A 22463-nucleotide genomic window follows, 5' to 3' on the forward strand; every position below is an offset into this window, starting at 1 on the left:
AGAAATACGGAGAGGGCAGGTCTGAGGGATAGAAGGGGAAGTAATCGGGAAGCAGATGATGTTGGTGGAGAAAGCTGGAGGGGAAGAAGCCAGGTGGCAAAATGACCTAGACAATGTACTAGGGAGCTTTTTCCTCACGGCTGATCCCATCCCAACAGTCACAAAGGTTTATGAGGGAAAAGGAAGTGCCTGTGAGTCTATTTGGGCCTGAGTCCTCAGGGCTACTTCTAGCTTTTCTGACCCAAATCAGACCACGGTCAAGTTGAGGGGTTGGAGGAAGGAGATGGTGGGATATAAGGATATGGTGATCAACAGTAATTAATAGTCTACACTGAGTGAAGAGCTGTATTCTGGGTGCTGTCTTTAAGGGATGAGAGAAAAAGTAGGTGTGATCCTTGAATTTCACCTCAGTCATGGGAGTCCCTGGGTGATACAATATTAAGTGCTCAACTGTTAGCTGAAAGGTTGGCAGTTCAAACCTACCCTGAGACACCTCAGAATGCAGGCCTGGCAATCTGCTTCCTTGAAAACCCTGTGGAACAGTTCTACTGTGCACTCATGGGGTTACCATTAGTCGGAATCAACTCAACGACAACTAACAACAACATCAACAATATAGACTGAAACCTTCCCAGACAGTGTGTGAAGAGCAATGGGGAGAGGGAAGCTTGTTGGAGATGGAGGAATGATTGGGCAGTGTGCACTCCTCCAGAGGCCTCTGGGAATGGGAGAGAGGAAGACACCAACTCTTCGCCCTGTGTGAGGATCTTGGAAAGCCAGTCAGCCCTTTGTTACAACTCTAACAGTGATGGTGGTGGAGGAGCGGTGGTCGTAGGAACGTTAACTGCAGCAGCATCAGTCCCTGAGTGCTCACTTTGTGCCATAGCTATGTTAAGTCTATTGCGTTGTTGTTGCTGTGCACTGTCAAGTCCATTCTGACTCATAGCGACGCTATATCACAGAGTAGAACAGACTTATAGGGTTTCCAAGGCTGTAATCTTTATGGGAAGAGATCGCCAGGTCTTTTCTCCCAAGGAGCCACTGGGTGAATTCGAACTCCCAACTTTTCAGTTAGCAGATGAATGCTTAACCATTGCACTAGCAGGGCTCCTGTTGCATAATCTCATTTAATCCCTCCTGAGGACCTTTTGTTCTTGATGGTCCCTCTGCCAGGAACACTTTTAGTACTTCACCTGCCTGGCTTCGTCACTTCATTCAAATCTCTCCCTAAATGTTACCTGCTCAGAAAGGCATTCACGGACCACCCCAAATAAAATAACATCTTGACACCTCTGTCTCCTATTTTCTTTGTTTTTATTGATAAGTACTATTACCTGAAATTTTGTGTGTGTGTGGCATACACATGGAGCCCCTGGGTGGTGCAAACAGAGTGCACTCAGCTGCTGACCAAAAGGTTGGCTTCTCGAGCCCACCCAGAGAAGTACCAGAAGGAAATCCTGGCGATCTACTTCTGAAAAATCAGCCATTGAAAACTCTACGGAGCACAGTTCTACTCTGACACACGTGGGGTCGCCATGAGTCAGAGTCAAGTCAACAGCAAGTCACAGTAGTGGTTAGCATATACTTATTTAAAAACATTTTTTTGTTTGTTTGTTGGCCGTCTCCTACTCTGGAATAAGTTTCATGAAGACAGGAATTTTCTTTCTTTTGTTCACCACTATTATCCTCAGCACCTAAAACAATGCCTGAGACACATTAGGCGATCAATAAATATTTCTTGAATGAAAGAATCCTCACAACAGATGGGAAACCGAGGCTTCTAATGGTTCAGTTATGTGTTCAGTGTTTCAAAGGTAGTAAGCATCAGAATCAGGATTCAAACTGAGATCAGTTCGGCTCCAGGCCAGTCCCCTTAACCACCATGCTGTCTTAGCCTGTTACTGCAGGAGAGAAAACTCTGTGTGTTAGAGGGGAGCCCAGCCAGTCCAGTGTTTAGTGAACCGGAGAGGCTGCCAAGGGAGCCAGAAATGTGCAGACAATGGACATTTCAGCAGATGAGGCTGGGCAGGCCTAAGAGACTAGAACCAGGGAAAGGGAGAGCTCATGATCTTAGAGATGCCAGTAGGACTAATGGACCACAACCACCACAGACTTCTCCAGACTGAGCCCAGAACTAGATGGTGCCCAGCTAGCACCACCAACTGCTCTGACAGGGATCACAATAGAGGGTCCCAGACAGAGCTGGAGAAAAATGTAGAACAAAATTCTAACTCACAAAAAAAGACCAGACTTACTGGTCTGACAGAGACTAGAAAAACTCCAAGAGTGTGGCCCCCTGAAGTCACTGCTGAGGTTCACCCTTCAGTCAAAGATTAGACAGGCCTATAAAAGAAACAATAATACACCTACTTCAACCATGTGTACGAGACTAAGTGGGCACGCCAGCTCAGGGGCAAGGACGAAAAGGCAGGAGAGGACAGGAAAGCTGGTAATGGGGAAGCCAAGGTCAAGAAAGGAGAGTGTTGACACGTCGCAGGGTTAGCAACCGATGTCAAAAAACAAACGTGTATTAATCATTTAATGAGAAACTAATTTGCTCTGTAAACCTTCAACTAAAGCACAAAGAGTAAAGAAATAAAGTTTTTTAAAGGATACAAATAGGAGGTTAAGAAAAAAGGTGGGAAGAGATTCAATAACCTGCAGGAGGATCTCAGCAAAAAAGTGAGAGAATCTTACAACTGGATGAATGTTAGAAGTTAAGGCCAACCTCTGACCCACGCGGAAATGCCCTCCGTGGTATTTCCTTTTCAGCTACAGAATAGGAAATTTGGTAACCCATCAGAGACAGATGACAAGCGACAGATCCATAATACTAAGAAGGTGGCAAAAAAAATAGAAAGAATGATTAGATCAATATCAAAGGAAGACATTTAAAACAAAAGAAGTCCTTCAAAAATGTGAGTTTGGTGGAGAATTTTTCCCAAAATCTTCGAGGAACATCCATCTGTTATGTAAACTATACTGGCATGTAGGAAACAATTGTGTGTGCTGCCCAGCCTATTTCATGAGACACATGAGTATTGGTAAAATGTAATAAAGAACATAAACAATAATAGAATGCAAGGATAGTATATCACAAGGAAAACTAACATTAAGCAGAAAAGTGATTAAATAATATAATCATTTCAAAGATACTGAGAAGGCAATCAGAAAACTTCAAAATCCATTCCTGATTAAAATATAAGAAAATGTAATTGTGTTCACAGAACAGAGGAAGGGAGATAGGTAGCCTAGAAAATGAATAATAGCAACTATAACAAAAACAATAGCAGCAACAATTTAAATCCTTGGTGGGGAGTTTGTATTTAAAAGGTCTAAATAAAAAGGCAAACCGGAAGAAAAGAAAAAAAAAAAATTTTTTTTTATGGAAAAAGGACAAGTGACTAAATACCTAAAAAATCCAAGGAATTCAACCAAAAAGCAATAAAAGAAAAAAAAAAGTAATAGAAACAACAGTAAAAATTCCAAGAGGCAGGGCAAAGAGTTCAAAGTTGCAGGATATGCAATATCAATTTTTTAAAATCAAGCTTATCCCTAAACATTAGTGAAATACCCATTACCCATTGCCATGGAGTCAATTCCGACTCATAGCGAACCTACAGGACAGAGTAGAACTGCCCCACGGGGTTTCCAAGGAGCACCTGGTGGATTTGAACTGCCGACCTTTTGGTTAGCAGCTGTAGCACTTAACCAGTGCACCACCAGGGTTTCCCAAATATTAGTAAAATAGAAAGTACAATACAAAGAGTTCCTCTTTACAATAGAAATAAAACAAATTATATTTGAGATTTAGTGTGTGACATTTTCTTTAAAGAAAATGTAAAAGTACAGTGATAGAAATAAAGAAAAAACTTGAATATGTGGAGAGCTAAGCACGACTCCAGTTCTGGAAAACAAAATGTAGTAAAGATAAAAATAAGTTACTATGAAGATTCAATTCAATATCAATTAAAATCCTCACTATATATAGTTTCCTCTAAAACATGACATGTTGGTTGTGACATTCAGCTCCAAGACTGCTCAGGCAAGAATATCAGCATTTCTTGTAAATAACTGTGAAGCAAATGGGGGAGTAGCTGTAATGCTGGCATATTAACCCCAACAGATTTTTTTTACATTTTATCAGACGACCATATATTTTAGGTTCTTCCAAATATATAATACATAGCAGATAGCATCAATAATTCCAAATACCTACTTTTAACTCTGAAAGATTCTAAAACACTTCCGGCCAAAGTGATAATTATCAAAACCTTATAACATTGAGACAAAACCTGAAAATTCCTGATTCGTTCAACAGGTATTCAAGAACTGCCTGTGGACCACCTGCTCTGGGCCAGGCAATATTCTAAGGGCTGGGTATACATCAATGAACAAGACAGCAAGGTCCCTACCCTCGGGGAGGAAGAGACAATTGCCAAGTCAACAGATCAATGGGCAGGGTCATCTCAGAGGATGCTAAGTGCTGTGAAGGCAAGTGATGTCATAGAGAGAGAGGCCGCTTTGGATTTGGCAATCAGAGAGGGTCTCTCTCTGAAAATGTGGACTTTTGAGCTAAGACCTGTGCAACAGAATGGGGTTTCCAAAATTAAATTCAACTGAACTTAACTCACTGAAGTTGCTTTTGAGGCTGGGCTAAGTGACCCACGGATGATGCAGCGCTGAGCCTGGCAGTTTTTGCCTTAACTCTAACCTTAATTGCAAGGATTTTATGGCCTATGCTGAACACAGAGACTGGGAGAAAATATTAGTAATGCATGACAAGGGGCTCCTACAAATCAATAAGAACAAGAAAATAGAAAATTGGGCAAATGGTAAAAACAGACAATTCTTTAAAAAAAGAAATCCAGAGATGAAATACACATAAGAAAAATGCTCACTTCAATAATAAAAAAATGAGAATTAAAACTATAAAATACTAAATTTCACCTATCATAATGATGAAATAGAATCTTCTACAGTTTTAAATGAGAGTACCCTATGATTCAGCAACAGGGATGAATTCTACAGAAATAGAAGCATAGGGGTCTAAAGATGCCTATGTGCAAGGGTGTCACTGCAACAGTGTTTGTTGTTGTTGTTGTTGTTTATTGTACTTTAGATGAAGGTTTACAGAACAAACTAGCTTCTCATTAAACAGTTAGTTCACATATTGTTTTTTGACATTGGTTAACGACCCCACAACTTGTCAACAGTCTCCCTTCTTGACCTTGGGTTCTCAATCATCAGCATTCCTGTTCCCTCTTGCCTTCTAGTCCTTGCGCCTGGGCTGATGTGCCCCTTTAGTCTTGTTTTGTTTTATGGGCCTGTCTAATCTTTGGCTGAAGGGTGAACCTCGGGAGTGACTTCACTACTCAGCTAAAAGGGTGTCTAGGGGCCGTACTCTCAGGGTTTCTCCAGCCTCTATCAGGCCAGTAAGTCTGGTCTTTTTTTGTGAGTTAGAATTTTGCTGTACATTTTTCTCCAGCTCTGTATGGGACCCTCTGTTGTGATCCCTGTCAGAGTAGTCAGTGGTGGTAGCCAGGTACCATCTAGTTGTACTGGACTCAGTCTAGCGGAGGCCGTGGGGGTTGTGGTCCGTTAGTCTTTTGGACCAATCTTTCCCTTGTATCTTCAGTTTTCTTGCGGCAGTATTTTTCATGGTTAAAAAATAAATCGAAAATACCCTAAAAATCTATCCATAGTGGGACTGGCTGAGTGGACCATGGTCAATACATTAAAACAATGAGCTCTATATACATGACATATTGACAAATGAAAGAAGAGGTTTGGATGGTTCTATTACAAAATTTAAAGATTTCCTTCCGGGGATCTGTTTGTATAAACACAGAAAAAAGACTGAAAGGACACACTGCAACACTGTTAACAGCAGCAGCTTCAGCAATGGACAGGTTAATGTTGGAAGAAGAGAGAGTGAGACTTTTACTTCTTTATACACTTTTAATGGAGAATAAAAATTCAATCTATTAAAGAAATGTTGTTATTGTGTGCTGTCGAGCGAATTCCGACTCATAGTGACCCCATGTGACACAGTAGAACTGCTCTATGGGGTTTCCTAGGCTGTAATCTTTACGGGAGCAGATCACCAGATGTTTTCTCTCGGAGCAGCTGGTGGGTTCGAACCGCCGACATTTTGGTTAGCAGCTGAGCACTAAGCCACTGCGCCACCAGGGTCCTTAAAGAAATAGACTATCATTTATCCTAGCTGAGAAGGGAAAATATTTCTGAGTACTGAAGGAGAATTTCAGCAGTACCAAGATGGACATTTGTAGATATATTCCTATTTTTTTGAAAAGCCAGAACAACAAAATACAATTAAATAAATATCAAAACAACAGAATGGAGAAATAAATGTATGTGACAAGTATTATTTAAAAATTTTGTAAATGATGGAAACATATAACTGCTCTTTAGAAGGAGGTGGAGTATAAATCACACACAAAACATCCAAAGTTCTTACAACTTACAAAGATGTCAGCGAAGGTGAAAGGAAGAGATAAAGGAATCATTTTAAAATGAGGACATGCAGTGTTATCACATGGAAAAGCATAATTTTACTCTCATGAGTAGACTGCACATTAAGCCAACTTTAAGATGGCATTATTCACAAACGAAAATACAAAAAAAAAAAACAATGAATCCATTGCTATCAAGTCAGATCCGACTCACAGCAACTCTATATGACAGAGTAGAACTGCCCCGTAGGGTTTCCAAGGCTGTAATCTTTATGGGAGCAGGCTGGCACATCTTTCTCCTGTGGAGTGGCTGGTAGGTTCGAACCACGGGCCTTTCAGTTAGCAGCCAAGCACTTAACGAGTGCGCTACCAGGGCTCCTTATAAACAAAACTAATTACACTTAATTCAAGCTATTTACTGAGCACACACCATGTGTGTCAGACATGGAAATTTGCATAGAGCTTCTCATTTTAATCCTCACTCTCGTCACCTTTCGAGATGGTATTCCCCTTTACAGACAGGCAGACAGGCACAGAGAAGCAGTGAAACTTGCTCAAAGTTACATAGTTGGTAAGTAGATGAGTCAGAATTCAAACCCAGGACTGATCCCAAAACCCAAGATCAGACTCTTCTGCTATGTGATCTCCAAATTTAAAAGACAGAGCTCAATGTTGGTGGAGAAGTGTGCCCCACTAAAAGCTTGCTCACACAGAGAGTACCTACTTTATTTTGTGAGTCAGCTATCTGGGATACCTCTAAGCCTCAGAAACGGCAGAACTAAGTTAGGACTTGGTTCTAGTTTTGGTCTCAGGCTCAAATTTCCTGTAGCAGGATCTGCTCCAGTCGTATTCAAACCTAAAGATTGAGACTTCAGGGTTTCCTGTTAGAATTGCCATGAGGCCTTTGTGATGACTGACAGACCTGGTCCAGTTGCCATGGCACCCACAGGGCCTGGGGTGGGGTGGGGGCTCCCAACGTGTCCTGAAGCCAACTCTGGCCTCCTCACTCCCACATTTCCCACCTGGCTGAGAACCCTGTGGCATCTTAGACACCTAGTTAGCATCCACCTCTTCGTTTCCTCGAATCTGTTTACCGTTTTACCTTCTCTTCCACTCTCTCATCACCTGACCTTCTTCTCATCTCTAGATGCCCTCATTCCTGACACCTCCTCGCACCTTCTGCTGCTTCATCACACTTCTCTCCCCACTTTTTCTCTCCCTTGTCTCTCACCTCTAGCCTTTAGATTCCTCTCTGTGTTTTCTCCTTCAGTCCTCTCCTCCCTCACCTCCTTTTCCCTTTTACATTTCTACGACTTGACTCCTCCATTCCTACCACTTTGCTTTCTGCCCCTTCTTTCTCTCCCCACCACTTTATTATTCTAGCTGTCTCATTCCCCTCATCTCCTTACTCTTTCACTCCATCATTTCTCTCACTTGCCACCCACTTTTCACCCTTCACCTCCTCGTTCCTCTCGTCTCCCACACTTTCTTTGCTTTCCGTCCACCACTTGAGCTGGTTCAACTATACCCAGAGAAAATGATGGGGTCTAGGAACAAAAAACAAAGGCCAGGGATTTCTCGTCAGCAGAATACAAGCCCAAGGCCTATTAAGGGATCTAATACTGTTAAGAAAACAAAGACGAAGAGGAAAAGCACCAAAGATATGGAGGAGCTGAAGAAAGAAGTGGTCATGGTGAGAACACCCAAAATAGTGCTAATAGATTGCCCTCTACAAACTCTCCCCCTCGACCCTTTTAATCTTACCTTGAGAATTAATTGCACAGGCCAGAGCCATCCTTCTTCCTCAGTATGTTTCTCCCCCTCCTCCTGGGAATGACCTGGGCTCCACTCCTCTCCCTTAATGACTCTGTCCCCTCAGGATGATCACAAATTAACCTTGAAACAGCTGAGTGCGAAGTATTCAGTGGATCTGACAAAGGTGAGTGAAGGAACTCCCTGAGGGAGGCAGAGGGTCCCCTACTCTGACGCTGAGGATATCAGGGCAAAAACGGAGCTCAAAATCAAGTCCCTTCACTTTGAGTGCCATGTTCTTGCCTCTTAACCTCCCCCACGGCCAAGTTCCATAGGACATAAGCCTGGAAAAAGATGATAATGATAACCACCCCCAAAGAGTTCAGTACTAGATAAGAGAATAAGAATGGTTTAGCGAAGTGATTCTCAAACTTTTTATACTCAGGACCCCTTTACATTCTCATAAATTAACAAAGACCCCCAAGAACTTTTGCTTATGTGGGTTACATCTACCTATACTTAATCTTATTAGAAATTAAAATTGAGAAATTTAAAATATATTTACTAATTCATTTAATAAAAGTAAACCCATCTTATATTAGTAAAAGCAATGTTTTTTATGAAAAATAACTGTATTTTTCACAACAAACAAAAGAATTAGTGTCATTTTACATTTTTTGCAAACCGCCTTAATGTCTAGCTTTTTAATAGAAGAAAGCTGATTTTCATATCTGCTCTCCATTTAGTCGGTTGCGATATCATGTGTCGTGTAGCCCTTGGAAGATACCACTGTACGTTCTTAAAAGAATGAGAATGGAAAAAGCAAATAATAACTTAGTATTATTATGAAAATTATTTGTCTTTGTGGATCCCCTGGAGGGTCTGGGGACCTCAGGGTTCCCCAGACCACACTTTGAGAACCACTGGTTTAAAGGCAAAACCCCATCACCGTTAACACGGTTGCTGCTGCTATTCTTACCACTAACACAATGACCAAAAGCGAAAAACTTATATAAAGCCCTCATAATGTGAGTTCCTCTTAGCTCTAAAATTTCTACATTGGAGGGGCTTAGGGTGCCCATGTGACTGTAAACTGAGAGGAGCATAGGGGACTTGTGTTTTTATTAAAATTGTATGTTTATTAGGGTGTGGCGAGTGACTGATAGTGACTGAGTTTGTTTCACTACACTCTGGTAAGTTCTACCATCATCTTCATGAAGGAAAACAGCACGTAAGCTTGTGTATAAGACAAGGGTGACAATCTATGCATTCATGTGTTCAGTGGGGGGTTTCCTATTTCTAAATGAAAGAAAGAGTCAAAGCTGAATGTGCATATGTTATCAACATTAAGTATAGTATTTCATCATTATATTGCCCTTATGTATCATATTATAATTATCATATAATTATTTGTATATATTTACCTCCCCATTAGAGTTTGAGCTCCTTAAGGGTAGAAGCCTGTTGCCATTGAGTCAATTCCGACTCATGGTGACCCCATGTGTTACAGAGTAGAACTGTGCTCCATAGCGTTTTCTTGGCTGTAATCTTCATGGAAGCAGATTGCCAGACCTTTCTTCCATGGTACAACTGGGTGGGTTCGAACCACCAACCTTTAGGTTAGCAGTCTAGTGCAAACCAGAAAGGTTAGTGGTTGGAAACCACGCAGGAGTACCAAAGAAGAAAAGACCTGGTAATCTGCTTCTGTTAAGATGACAACCAAGAAAAACCCGTGAAGCAGTTCTACTATGCACACATGAGATGGAATTGACTCGACGGCAACTAACAACAAAAGGTAGAGACCGTTATAATTCATTCTGGTACCCTTAGCACCTACTAGGCCCAAGATAGTTGTTCTAAAACTTTATAAATTAATCCATAAACGAAAGACCCTTCTTATGTGAGCTCTCTCAATGATATCCCTTCTATAAATTTTAAAATCCCACCCTATCTAGGAAGGACTTCCAGACCTTCAGAGACTGTCTTTGATCTATAGCAGCCCTGGGATCTGAAGCTAGATTCCCTTTGCTATAACTGCGTCCCTTTTCATAGCTCTCTATCCATCCCTGTTTCTCTTCCACATAGGGCCTTACCTCTGAACAGGCACAGGAAATCCTAGGACGAGAGGGACCCAATACACTTACTCCACCCCCCACCACTCCAGAATGGGTCAAATTCTGTAAACAACTGTTCGGGGGCTTCTCCATCCTACTGTGGATTGGTTCCTTTCTCTGCTTTGTGGCCTATGGCATCCAGTTCTATTTCGATGATGAGTCTACCAACGATAATGTGAGTCTGTTCAACTACTACTGCCCTCCCCACCCCAGTCCCTACTCAGCCCCTGATGCTCTTCTGTTCAGCGCCCTTAACACTTCTTCAGTCCTCTGGCCCAAATCCCTAATACTCCTAGGACTTTCTACTGGATCCTCTGGTCCATCTTGGTTTCCACAGCCTTTTATCTAGAAAGCTACTGGTTCAGCAGCACAGGATGCATGGTTCCCCCTAGAAACTTGCTCCCCTTTGATTATCTTCCCAACTGATCATCAAGGCACTTTGCATCCCTTTCTCTCTTTCCTAGAATTTAACTCCTTCATCTCCTCCCTCCCACTTCCCTCACTATGCCCCCCTTGCCTGCCATGAATAGCCATCCTGGAGAGGAAGAGATAGTCCTTCTCTGATCTGGGATTTTGCTGACCCCTCACCATAGCTCAGGGTTCCTTTACCAGGACGCCAAGTATGCCATCCCCATCTCAGGCTCTCCTCCAACTGAGTCCTATGGTTTCTTCTGCTTGGAGAAATGGCTATTACCCTTGCAAGCTGATTTTCTGAGGATAGAGAGGAAGAAAAGGACCTACTGATCAATCCTTTCTTTCCCCACCCCCAGCTGTACCTGGGCATAGTACTAAGCATCGTAGTCATCATCACTGGCTGCTTCTCCTACTACCAGGAGGCCAAGAGCTCCAAGATCATGGAGTCTTTCAAGAACATGGTGCCACAGGTAGGACCTGTGTGGGAGGATCTAGTGAAAAGAGGCATAGAATGTGGTGAAATACACAATCGTTAAGTCCTCTGGAGAATTATATTCCATGATGAGTGAGCAGAATGAGGCTGGTGATAAGGGTGAGATTCCCTTAGGTTTCTCTGTCAGTGGCCTCAGAAGTACCTGGGGAAAAGGCTGTGTGATACCCTGAGAAGGACACAGCACCATGAAGTAGTCTGACCTAGAAAACATAACCTGAATCTAATCATAAGGAAATATCATGCAACCCCCAAATGAGAACATTCTATTAAAAAAAAAAGGTTGGGGGGGGAACCGAGGAGCTGGATTGTTCAAAACGTCAATGACATAAAAGACAACAAGAACTGTGTAAATGTTCCAGATTAAAGGAGGCTAAAGAGAAATGATAACTAACACAATACCCGGCTTTAGACAGCATCTTGTGCTGGAGGAGACAAAAATTCTGTCAAGGATATTATTGGATCAACTGACAAAACCAGAATACAAACAGTAGATTAGATAAAAGTATTGTATCAATGTGAAATTTACCAAAGCAGATAACTGTATTGTGGTTATAAGAGAATACCCTAATTCTTGGGAAACGCACACTGAAGTATTTAGGGTAAAAGGCCATGATGTATGTAAGCTACCCTCAAATGGCTCAGAAAATAAGAAAGCATACACACCTATGTGTGTGTGTGTGTGTGTGTGTGTGTGTGTGAAAGAGAGAGCAAATAACAAAGCAAATGGGATAAAATGTTAGCAGGTGAATCTAGGTAAAGGTCATCCAAGTGTTCTTGGTACTATTTTTGTTCTTGCAACTTTTATGAACATTTCCAATTATTTTCAAATGAGTATTTTTAATTATCTGGAAATAATGTGACTGCAGGCAGGGATTCCTAGGCACTGGGCTGAAAAGTTGGAAAGGAATAAGCTCCATCATTTCTCAACAACATGATCAGATTCTAGCATTATATCCCAGGATTTTCTTTACCCTTTAGTATTGACATAGGGAAGCGAGCCCTGATGGCACAGTGGTTAAGATCTATGGTTGCTAACCAGAAGGTCAGCAGTTCAAATCCACCAGCCGCTCCTTGGAAACTCTATAGGGTCACTATGAGTTGGACTCGTTTTTATTGTTGACATAACCCGATTTCTTCCTTGGGTAATAGTTCAAGGAAAAGTGTTTTGGTAGAATGGACTAAGAGCTTGGATACTATATCAGTTAGCTTTTGCTGTCTAACAAACTATCCCAAAACTTAGTGGCTTAAAAATAACAAACGTATTATTTCTTACAATTCCGTAGGTTGGCTGGGATGTTCTTTTGGTCTGGACTGATGTCACTCAGGACTGGATAGTCTAAGACTACCTCTTGCTCATGTTTGGGGCCTCAGGTGGTGTGACTAGGGTAGCTGGGGCCTTTCTCCTCATGATTTCTCAGCAACAAGAGGGCAGCAGCAGGTTTCCCAGCAACAAGAGGGCAAGACCCAATGTTGTGTTTGCATCACGTTTATTGATACCCCAGGGACTAAAGCAAGCCAAATGACCAAGCTAAGATTCAAGGAGTGGAATGATAGGCTCCATCTCTTAAAGGGGGGAACATCAAAGTCACATGGAAAAAGGCCCTGTAAACAGTGATGGGAGGAATTTACAATCTACCAAAGCTACCCTCAAGGATGATGTGATGGGTGGCAGAAAGAGGAGTCAGAATGAAGGAGACCAAGAACAGGAGGTTGTAGGCTAGCAGCAGGATGGGAGAAGCATAAAGGGTCATTTGGAAATGGCCCTGTACTATCTTCCCATAGCAAGCCCTGGTAATTCGAGGAGGAGAGAAGATGCAGATCAATGTACAAGACGTGGTGTTGGGAGACCTGGTAGAAGTGAAGGGTGGAGACCGAATCCCGGCTGACATCCGACTTATCTCTTCACAAGGATGTAAGGTGAGGGGATGTGGACAGCATATATGAGGGGGCCAAAAATGGTCTTAGGGCACTGTAGGGACCTGGGCTCACTGAAAGAAAGCATGATCTGATCATTCAGACCCTTGAGAAGTTACAAGTGCAAATCTGGAGTTAGAGAAAATAAGGTGCTGGTAGGTAGACTTTGGTTTCTCTCTGTATGCCAATAATGTTGATGGTGGCAAAGATGTGGCATCTTTATAAACGAATCTGCCTTTTTTTTCCCCATGCTTACCTTATGACTCATCTTCCCTCTCATCTCAGGTGGACAACTCATCCTTGACAGGAGAGTCTGAGCCCCAAAGTCGCTCCCCCGAGTTCACCCATGAGAACCCTCTGGAGACCCGAAACATCTGTTTCTTCTCCACCAACTGTGTGGAAGGTGAATATCGCACAATAAGCAGCCGAGATCTAAAAGCGGAGATTTAAACAGAAAGATTTCAAGAACTCTCTACCTTCTAGGTCATGGAAGCTCCATAGACACATCCAAACTCCCTGGAGGGACCAAATTACTGGGCTGAGGGCTGTGGGGACCATGGTCCCAGGGAACATCTAGTTCAATTGGCATAACATAGTTTATAAAGAAAATGTCCTACATTCTACTTTGGTGAGTAGCGCCTAGGGTCTTAAAAGCCTGGGAGCGGCCATCTAAGAACTCCACTGGTCTCACCCCTTCAGGAGCAAGGAGAATGAAGAAAATTAAAGACACAAGGGAAAGATTAGTCCAAAGGACTAATGGACCACAACTACCTTGGTCTCTACCAGACTGAGTCCAGTACAACTAGATGGTGCCTGGCTACCACCATTGACTGCTCTGACAGGGATCACAGTAGAGAGTCCCTGACAGAGCTGGAGAAAAATGTAGAATAAAATTCTAACTCACACAAAAAAGACCAGACTTACTGGTCTCACAGAGACTGGAGAAACCCTGAGAGGATGTCCCCCAGACACCATTTTAGCTCAGTAATGAGGTCACTCCTGAGGTTCTCCCTTCAGCCAAAGATTAGGCAGCTCCTTGGAAACTCTATGGGGCAATTCTACTCTGTCCTACAGGGTCGCTATGAGTCAGAATCGACCCTACGGCACTGGATTTTTATAAAAACAAAACAAGACTAATGGGGCACACCAGCCCAGGGGCAAGGACTAGCAGGCAGGAGGGGACAGGAAAGCTGGTAATAGGAAACCCAAGGTCGAGAAGGGAGAGTGTTGACATGTTGTGAGGTTGTTAACCAATGTCATAAAACAATATGTGTACTAACTGTTTGATGAGAAGCTAGTTTGTTCTATAAACCTTGATCTAAAGTACATGGGGAAAAAAATCACTCTCTACCTTCTAAAAGCAGGGTAGGTAAGAGGTAAATAATTTAGCTTCTTCATCACTCATGAACTGAATGTATGACCTTTGGTGAAATGGCCTCTCAAAGCCACCATTTCCACATTTGCACAATGGCAGTAATAAGAGACTCTACCTCATTGATTTTTGTGTGGATTAAGTGAGATAATATATATAAAATGCTCAGCACAAAAGGCCTAGCACGTCGTACGTGTCCTGTAATTGTCAGCCATTAAGATCCTAGTTAGTGAATGGATTTTGTTCTATGAGCTGAAATGGCACAGGAGGGAGGAGAGTTACTCAGTCCTGCTAGGTCTTCTTTCCTAAGTTGAGCCCTAACTTCTCCTAACTATCCCCCTTTCCAAGAGCGGATATTAGCACTGGAAATTTGAGTTACCTGAGATGCCCCTCAGATATTGACTTTGCTGCTAGAATCCAGGACATCCTTGAACTGGGAGCCAGTTCTGGCCAATGTGGTAACAAGGCACTATTTCAACCTCTCCCTCCTACACCCTTTCCCTTTAAGGAGGCCTGCAAGTCTCCCTGAAACACACTTGAGAACCATTACCCATGCTTAAGAATAAATGAGTATCTAAGAAATAGCTATTTTTAAATTGAACGCCTGATTTGTGTTGAGTCCCCAGGTAGTGCAAATGGTTAAGCGCTCAGCTGCTAACCAGAAGGTTGGTGGTTTGAGTCCATGCAGAGCCACCTCAGAAGAAAGTCCTGATGATCTACTTCCCCCAAAAAATCAGCCATTGAAAACCGTATGGAGCACAGGTCTACACTGACACACACGGGGCTGCCATGAGTCAAATTGGTTTTGATTTTTTAGCATGTGTCAAGCGCTACAGGTATTATCTTTGATCCTCAACACTATACAGCAGATATTATCCCTCGTTACATGTGAAGAAGTTAAGATTCAATGAAATTAAGTACTATGTCCAAGATCGCAACTCAACAGAAAAGAGAAGGATTGGGGATTCTACTGCAGGTTTGTCTCCAAAGTCCATGTTCTTTCCACAGATCCCACTCTGGACCAAAAAAATTGCTAATGACCCTCATAATAAAATTATTTAATTTGAAAAAACTTAAAGGAAAAGAGTGACATTAAGATTACGTGGATACTGAGGAAGGATCCAACTAGAAAATTAAATATATATTAAAATAAAAGAAGCACATTTGATTGGACAGAAAGATACAAGTTAGAAAACTTCTTCCCAAAGGAAAAAATATATATATCTATTATGAAATTTTGAAGAAATTTGCTCAGATTTGTCCTTCCAAAGCAGTCAGCTAAGTATATGCTTCAGATAAGAGGAGTGAGAGGGCAGTGACATTCCCTCTGGGAAATGGATTGGGGTGGAGGAAGGTTTAATAGGAGAGTAGCAGGACCCAAGATGAAGCCAAGAGAGTGGAGCAAGCTTGAATGATCTATTCAACGTTAAATTCAGGAATTCCTTCCTGTGCAATGATCAAATCAGCAGCAAAACTTTAACGTTCACCCTAGGCCCTTCTCTCCCAACTCTCACCACTGCGGACCTCAATGGGGCTGCTGCTATAAACATTTTTCTTTGGTTCTCACACATCTTCACTGGAGCCTAAACTATTTCTCTGGCATATACTGAAGGTATATGAAGGAGCCAGTCTGGCCTAGGTTACAGGATGCTTGGCCCTCTCGACCATCCCCAAGTTTGGCGTCAACCACCATATCTTTAGATACATTGCTGTTGTTGTTAGGTGCGGTGGGGTTGGTTCCAACTCATAGCAACCCTATGTACAACAGAATGAAAGACTGCCTGGTTCTGTGCCATCCTCACAATTGTTGTTATTCTTGAGCCCATTGTTGCAGCCACTGTATCCATCTCATTGAGGAACTTTTCTCTTTTTTGCTGACCTTCTACTTTACCAAATATTATGTCCTTCTCCAGTGACTGATCCCTCCTGATAACATGTTCAAGTTACTTGAGACAAAATCTCACCATCCTTGCCTCTAAGGAGCTTTCTGGCAGCACTTCTTCCAAGACAGATTTGTCTGTTCTTCTAGCAGTCCATGATATACTCAATATTCTTCTCCAACACCATAATTCAAATGCATCAATTCTTCTTTGGTCTCTCTTATTCCTCGTCAGTTTTCACATGAATTTGAGGTGATTGAAAATATTGTGGCTTGGGTGAGGCGCACCTCAGTCCTCAAAGTGACATCTTTGCTTTTCAACACTTAAAGAGATCTTTTGCAGCAGATTTGCCCAATGCATTACATAGTTCGATTTCTTGACTGCTGCTTCCATGGACACTGACTGTGGTTCCAAGTAAAATGAAATCCTTGATAACTTCAATCTTTTCTCCGTTTCTCATGATGTTGCTTATTGGTCCAGTTGTGAGAATTTTTTTTGTTTTCTTTATGTTGAAGTGTAATTCGTACTAAAGGCTGTAGTCTTAGATCTTCATCAGTAAGTGCTTCAAGTCCTCAAGTACACTTTCAGCAAGCAAGGTTTTGTCATCTGCATAACACAGGTTGTTAATGAGTTTCCTCCAATTCTGATGCCTCATTCTTCTTCACACAGCCCAGCTTCTCAGATTTTGCTCCGCATACAGATGGAATACGTATGGAGAAAGGCTACAACCCTGAGAAACACCTTTCCTTATTTTAAACCATGCAGTATCCCCTTGTTCTGTTTGAATGACTACCTCCTCATCTCTCTACAGGTTCAGCATGAGCACAATTAAATGTTCTGGAATTTCCATTCTTCACAGTGTTATCCATAATTTCTTACGATCCATAGAGTCAAATTCCTTTTCATAGTCAATAAAACACAGGTAAACATCTTTCTGGTATTCTCTGCTTTCCCTCTTTCCATGTCCTCTTCTGAATCCAGCTTGAACTTGTGCCAATTTCCCTGTCTATGTACTACTGCAAATGCTTTTGAATGATCTTCAGCAAAATTTTACTTCCGTGTGATATTAATAATATTGTTCAATAATTCCTGCATTCTGTTGGATCACCTTTCTTTGGAATGGGCACAAATATGGATCTCTTTCAGTCAGTTGGCCAGGTAGCTGTCTTCCAAATTTCCTGACATAGATGAGAGAGCACCTCCAGTGCTGCATCTGTTTGTTGAAATATCTCAGTTGGTATTCTGTCAATTCCTGTAGCCTTGTTTTTCACCCACGCCTTCAGTGCAGCTTGGACTTCTTCCTTCAATGCCGTAGGTTCTCCTGAAACGGTTGAACTTTGTCCAATTCTTTTTGGTACAGTGACTCTGTGTATTACTTCCATCTTCTTTTGATGCTTCCTGTGTTGTTCAATATTTTCCCTGCAGAATTCTTCAATATCACATCTTGAGGCTTGAATTTTTTCTTGAGTTCTTTCAGTTTGGTTTTCTACCTCCAGGTCTTTGCACATGTCATTATAATATTTTACTTTACTCTGTCTTCTTGAGCCACCCTTTGAAATCTTCTGTTCAACTCTTGCTTCATCGTTTCTTCCATTCACTTTAGCTACTCAACGTTCAAGAGCAAGTTTCGGAATCTCTCTGACATTCATTTTGGTCTTTTCTTTCTTTCCTGTCTTTTTAACAACATTTTGCTCTCTTCCAGTATGATGTCTTTGATGTCTATCATTCCTCGACTCATCTGGACTTCAGTCATTAGTGTTCAGTGTGTCAAATCTATTCATGAGATGGTCTCTAAATTCAGGTGGGATATACTCAAGGTCGTATTTTAGCACTCATGGACTTTCCCCAATTTTCTTCAGCCTCATCTTGAACTCACATGTGAGCAATTGATGGTCTGTTCTGCGGTCGGCCCCCGGCCTTGTTGTGACTGAAAATATTGAGCTTTTCCATTGCCTCCACAGATGTAATCAATTTGATTCCTGTGTATTGCATCTGGGGAGGTCTACGTGTCTAGTCACAGCTCATGTTGTTGAAAAAAGGTATTTGCAAGGAAGAAGCTGTTGGTCTTGCAAAATTCTGTCATGTGATCTCCGTCGTGGTTTCTATCACCAAGGCCATATTTTCCAGCTACCAACCCTTCTTTGTTTCCACCTTTCACTTTTCAATCGCCAGTGGTTATCAGTGCATCTTGATTGCATATTTGATCAATTTCAGACTGCAAAAGTTGGTAAAAATCTTCATTTTTCCTCATCTTTGGCATTAGTGATTTGTGAGTAAATTTGAATAAAAGTTGTATTAACTGGTCTTCCTTGTAAGGCGTATGGATATTATCCTATCACTGACAGCGTTGTACTTCAGGATAGATCTTGAAATGCTCTTTTTGAAGATGAGTGTGACACTATTCCTCTTCAATTTGTCATTCCGGGCATTAGGCACATTAGGATTCGTTATTAAATTCCGTCTCTCCAAGCATGAGGAAAATATCCCACAAGGGATAAAAATTAAGAATTAGACTAAACTGTGGCACAATATAGATATAGCTGATACTTTACTCCCCCTCCAAAAAAAAAAAAAAAAAAAATGAAAACCCTTGCAGCACCTCTCAATCATTTTAGTGTCTTCCTTTTATCAAGCTCAGTGAGCAGCTCTGGCAACCAGTCTGAGCTCACCTGTAGAGTCCCTCATATTGTGAACCTTTCCAGAACCTCTCCTTCACACAAACGCTGACCTGACCTGTCTGCTCTATGAGCAGGACTCCTCTCAGGCTTGTATAGCTGAAGGTGACCTTAGTTTAGAAACGGGGACCACCAACTGCTCCAAGCTGCGATGTGTGGGGGTGCTGCTAGGTTAAGGATACGCTTACTAAGTCACATGTGTGGTTTTATATCGGTCCTTCGGGAGACCCTAAATTCATGTAAATGAAGAGAAGAAACTAATATTTCAGTGCCTACTGTGGGCTGCTCTAAGCTCCTTTTAAAAACATTCGTCTAATCCTTGCAGCTTTGTAGATTCTTTCATCCCATTTTAAAGACAAAGCTGAGTCTCAGAGAGCTTAAGCAACTTTCCTCAGGCCAAACAGCTAATAAATCGGAAAGCTGGACTTCTAGCTCTAAGTCTGATTCTAAAATACATGCTATTTCCATTAACAACTTGTTGCTTTTCTGAGTGATTCTGACTGTGACTTTAATGGTAGGAGCTTCGGTCATTATGGTCCAGCAGGAAGCAATTTTGAATAAAGAACTTTGTTGGGCAACTTGGCTCAAGCCATGCAGGTAAACACCCTGCAGCATTTGTCTGCAAGTTCCCCTTGTGACACAGGGGCAGTGCTGGTGGAGAGAAAAGGAGGGCTTTGGTGGCACGATGGTTAAGTGCAATGGCTGCTAACCAAAGGGTCGGCTGTTCGAAGCTGCCAGGCCCTCCTTGGAAACTCTGTGGGGCAGTTCTACTCTGTCCTTTAGGGTCGCTATGAGTCGGAATCGACTTGACGGCACTGGGTTTGGTTTGGTTTTGGTTTGATAAGCACGGGGTGCCTGGATGCTGCAAATGGTTAAAACTGAAAGGCTGGAGGTTCAAATCTACCCGGCGGCACCTCGGAAAAAAGGTGATCTACTTCCAAAAAATCAGCTATTGAAAACTCGATTGAGCACAATTCTACTCTGACACACATGGGTTCACTACGAGTTGGGAGCAACTCAAAGGCAGCTGGTTGTTCCCCGGCCCCACCTTAGTGTGTACAGAAGCCCAACTGTTGTAGCCCGTGCTACCCAGCAGGGGTCAGACTGGTTCTAGCCAGAGCAAAGCAGGGAGGGGCTCAGCTTAGAGCAGCGTTCCTCAGCCTTGACTCTACTGACATTTGGGGCTGGTTAATTGTTGTAGGGTCCTGTCCTGTGCATTGCAGAATGTTTAGCAGCATCCCCAACCTCTACCCATCAAATGCCTTTAGTACGCACGCCCACCCCGCATCCCTTGACAGTGAAGGTAATTAGGCAACAAAAATTAGGTATCTCTGGAGAACTGTGAAATCTCTTCAGGGATTTTTCAGACCAGAGGAGACACATATTTGTATAAACTATGAAGACAATGGAACATAATGGCCTCTCAGAGGGCCTTGAGTTTCCATCTTGTTTTTGACCATTAACACGTTTTCTTTTGTAGGAACCAACCCCAACAGCCTTCCCAGTTCAGACTTGGAGTGTCTTGGGTGACTGCCCTTTCCCCTTCTTCCACAGGAACAGGCCGTGGCATTGTGATCGCTACAGGAGACTCCACAGTGATGGGCCGCATTGCCTCACTGACATCAGGCCTGGCAGTTGGCAAGACCCCCATTGCTGCTGAGATCGAGCACTTCATCCATCTGATCACCATGGTGGCCATCTTCCTGGGGATCTCTTTCTTTATGCTTTCGCTTCTCTTGGGCTATGGCTGGCTGCAGGCTGTTATTTTTCTTATTGGAATCATTGTGGCCAATGTGCCTGAGGGGCTGCTGGCCACCGTCACTGTGAGTAGACCGGGTAGAGAGTGGCCTCAGGGGAGACAAACCACCCCACGAAAATGAAATCACTAGTATCTCTTTTGTTGTTGAAATTCTCAAGTGCAGAACATTCCTGACATTTCTACAGTTAACAGAAATAATATAGCTCCCAAAATTACACTGGCCTCCTCTACCCATATTTTCTTGTGCCTCTTTTTCTCCTCAGTGAGAGAGGAAGCAAGTTGTGCTAGAAAAAAGCATTGGATTATAAGCCATAAAGAGTGAGTTCTAGTCCTGGGTGTACTAGCTAGTAAACTTGGCCAGATCATTTAACATCTCTGGGCCTTGATTTATTCATCAATTTATGGAGAAATATTCATTTGGAATTGTGGAATGTTACTATTTGACAGGGACGTCAAAGGCAATACAAATTCAGTGTTTCAGCCAATGGTAGATATCTTCTATAAAATATCTGGGAGATGATCGTAATTCCTAGTGATGGGAACGTCACCCCTTTTTGTCTCAGCTCATTTCACTGGTAGACTGCTCTCGTTAAATTTCCTTGTATCAGGCAGCAGTATGATTACTTATTCAGTCTTAGAGAGCCTGGGTGGCACAAATGGTTTCCGGTCTGCTGCTAATCCAAAGGTTGGCAGTTCACACCCACCCAGTGGCTCCATGGAAGAAAAAGCCTGGCAAATTGCTTCCATAAAGATTATAGCCAAGAAAATCCTATGGAGCAGTTTGACTCTGCACACATGGGGTCGCTCACTGTGAGTCAGGAGCCTACTCAACAGCAGCTAAGAACATTTGGTCCTAGTTTTCCCACTTGAAGAAAAATAAAATAAGTCAATTCTCTTGCTTCTACAGACTAGACCTTTAGATTTCAGAAGGTGGACTTTATGTCCCCTCAAACTTCCCAGGTAGAAAATATCCCTTTCCCTTAGCCATTCTTCACAAGATCCCTTGTCTTGCCAGTCAACCATCGGGAGCTCCGTCTAGTTTATCAGTATTCCCCTTTACACAGAAATGGGCAAATATTAGGAGTATGGTTTGATTAGTATAAAAACATTGGAACTAGTGATGTTGTAGAAATACATTAAAATTCCATAATTAGAATTCTGTACTTAAATAACCATAGCCTAAGAATCCATCAAGGTTTCTGAATGGCACAAACATATTGCACTTGAACTAACCTAAAGGTTGGCAGTTCAAAACCACCCAGCAGTGCCTTGGAAGAAAGGCCTGGTGATCTGCTTCAGTAAAGATTACAGCCAAGAAAACCCTATGAAACACAATTCTACTTTATAACACATGGAGTAAAGACAAATTAGAATCAACAAGCATGGGTTTTTTTTTGTTTTTGTTTTTGTTTTTTTTAATAAGAGGGGGCAGAGGAAGAACCCTTTAGCTTTTAAAACAGTCTTGTCACATACCTGGCCTCATTGAATTTATGATTAACAAAAATCTTCTGATTTAAGATGATTTCTCAAGCTCCTTCTATTGTTGAGATATTCCTTCTCAATTGTACCATTCTCTCCTCCCCATTCTTTTTTTAAACCATTGGCACAACACTT

At 42.2% G+C, this 22463-nt stretch overlaps 1 protein-coding gene across 1 annotated transcript in view; it reads left to right on the plus strand.

Annotated features, from left to right (window-relative positions):
* The first annotated feature begins 8139 nt into the window (after positions 1-8139).
* The window catches only part of LOC100667801 (sodium/potassium-transporting ATPase subunit alpha-4), a 48929-nt gene continuing 34605 nt past the window's right edge, over positions 8140-22463 (plus strand). The window contains exons 1-7 of the mRNA XM_010594868.3: positions 8140-8169; positions 8356-8415; positions 10314-10517; positions 11113-11226; positions 13032-13166; positions 13449-13566; positions 20645-20913. Coding sequence (XP_010593170.3) covers positions 8140-8169; positions 8356-8415; positions 10314-10517; positions 11113-11226; positions 13032-13166; positions 13449-13566; positions 20645-20913 — 930 coding nt within the window. The remainder of the gene's footprint in view (positions 8170-8355; positions 8416-10313; positions 10518-11112; positions 11227-13031; positions 13167-13448; positions 13567-20644; positions 20914-22463) is intronic.

The sequence above is a fragment of the Loxodonta africana genome, chromosome 3 (assembly GCF_030014295.1).
Source record: "Loxodonta africana isolate mLoxAfr1 chromosome 3, mLoxAfr1.hap2, whole genome shotgun sequence".
In the NCBI taxonomy this organism is placed as follows: domain Eukaryota; kingdom Metazoa; phylum Chordata; class Mammalia; order Proboscidea; family Elephantidae; genus Loxodonta; species Loxodonta africana.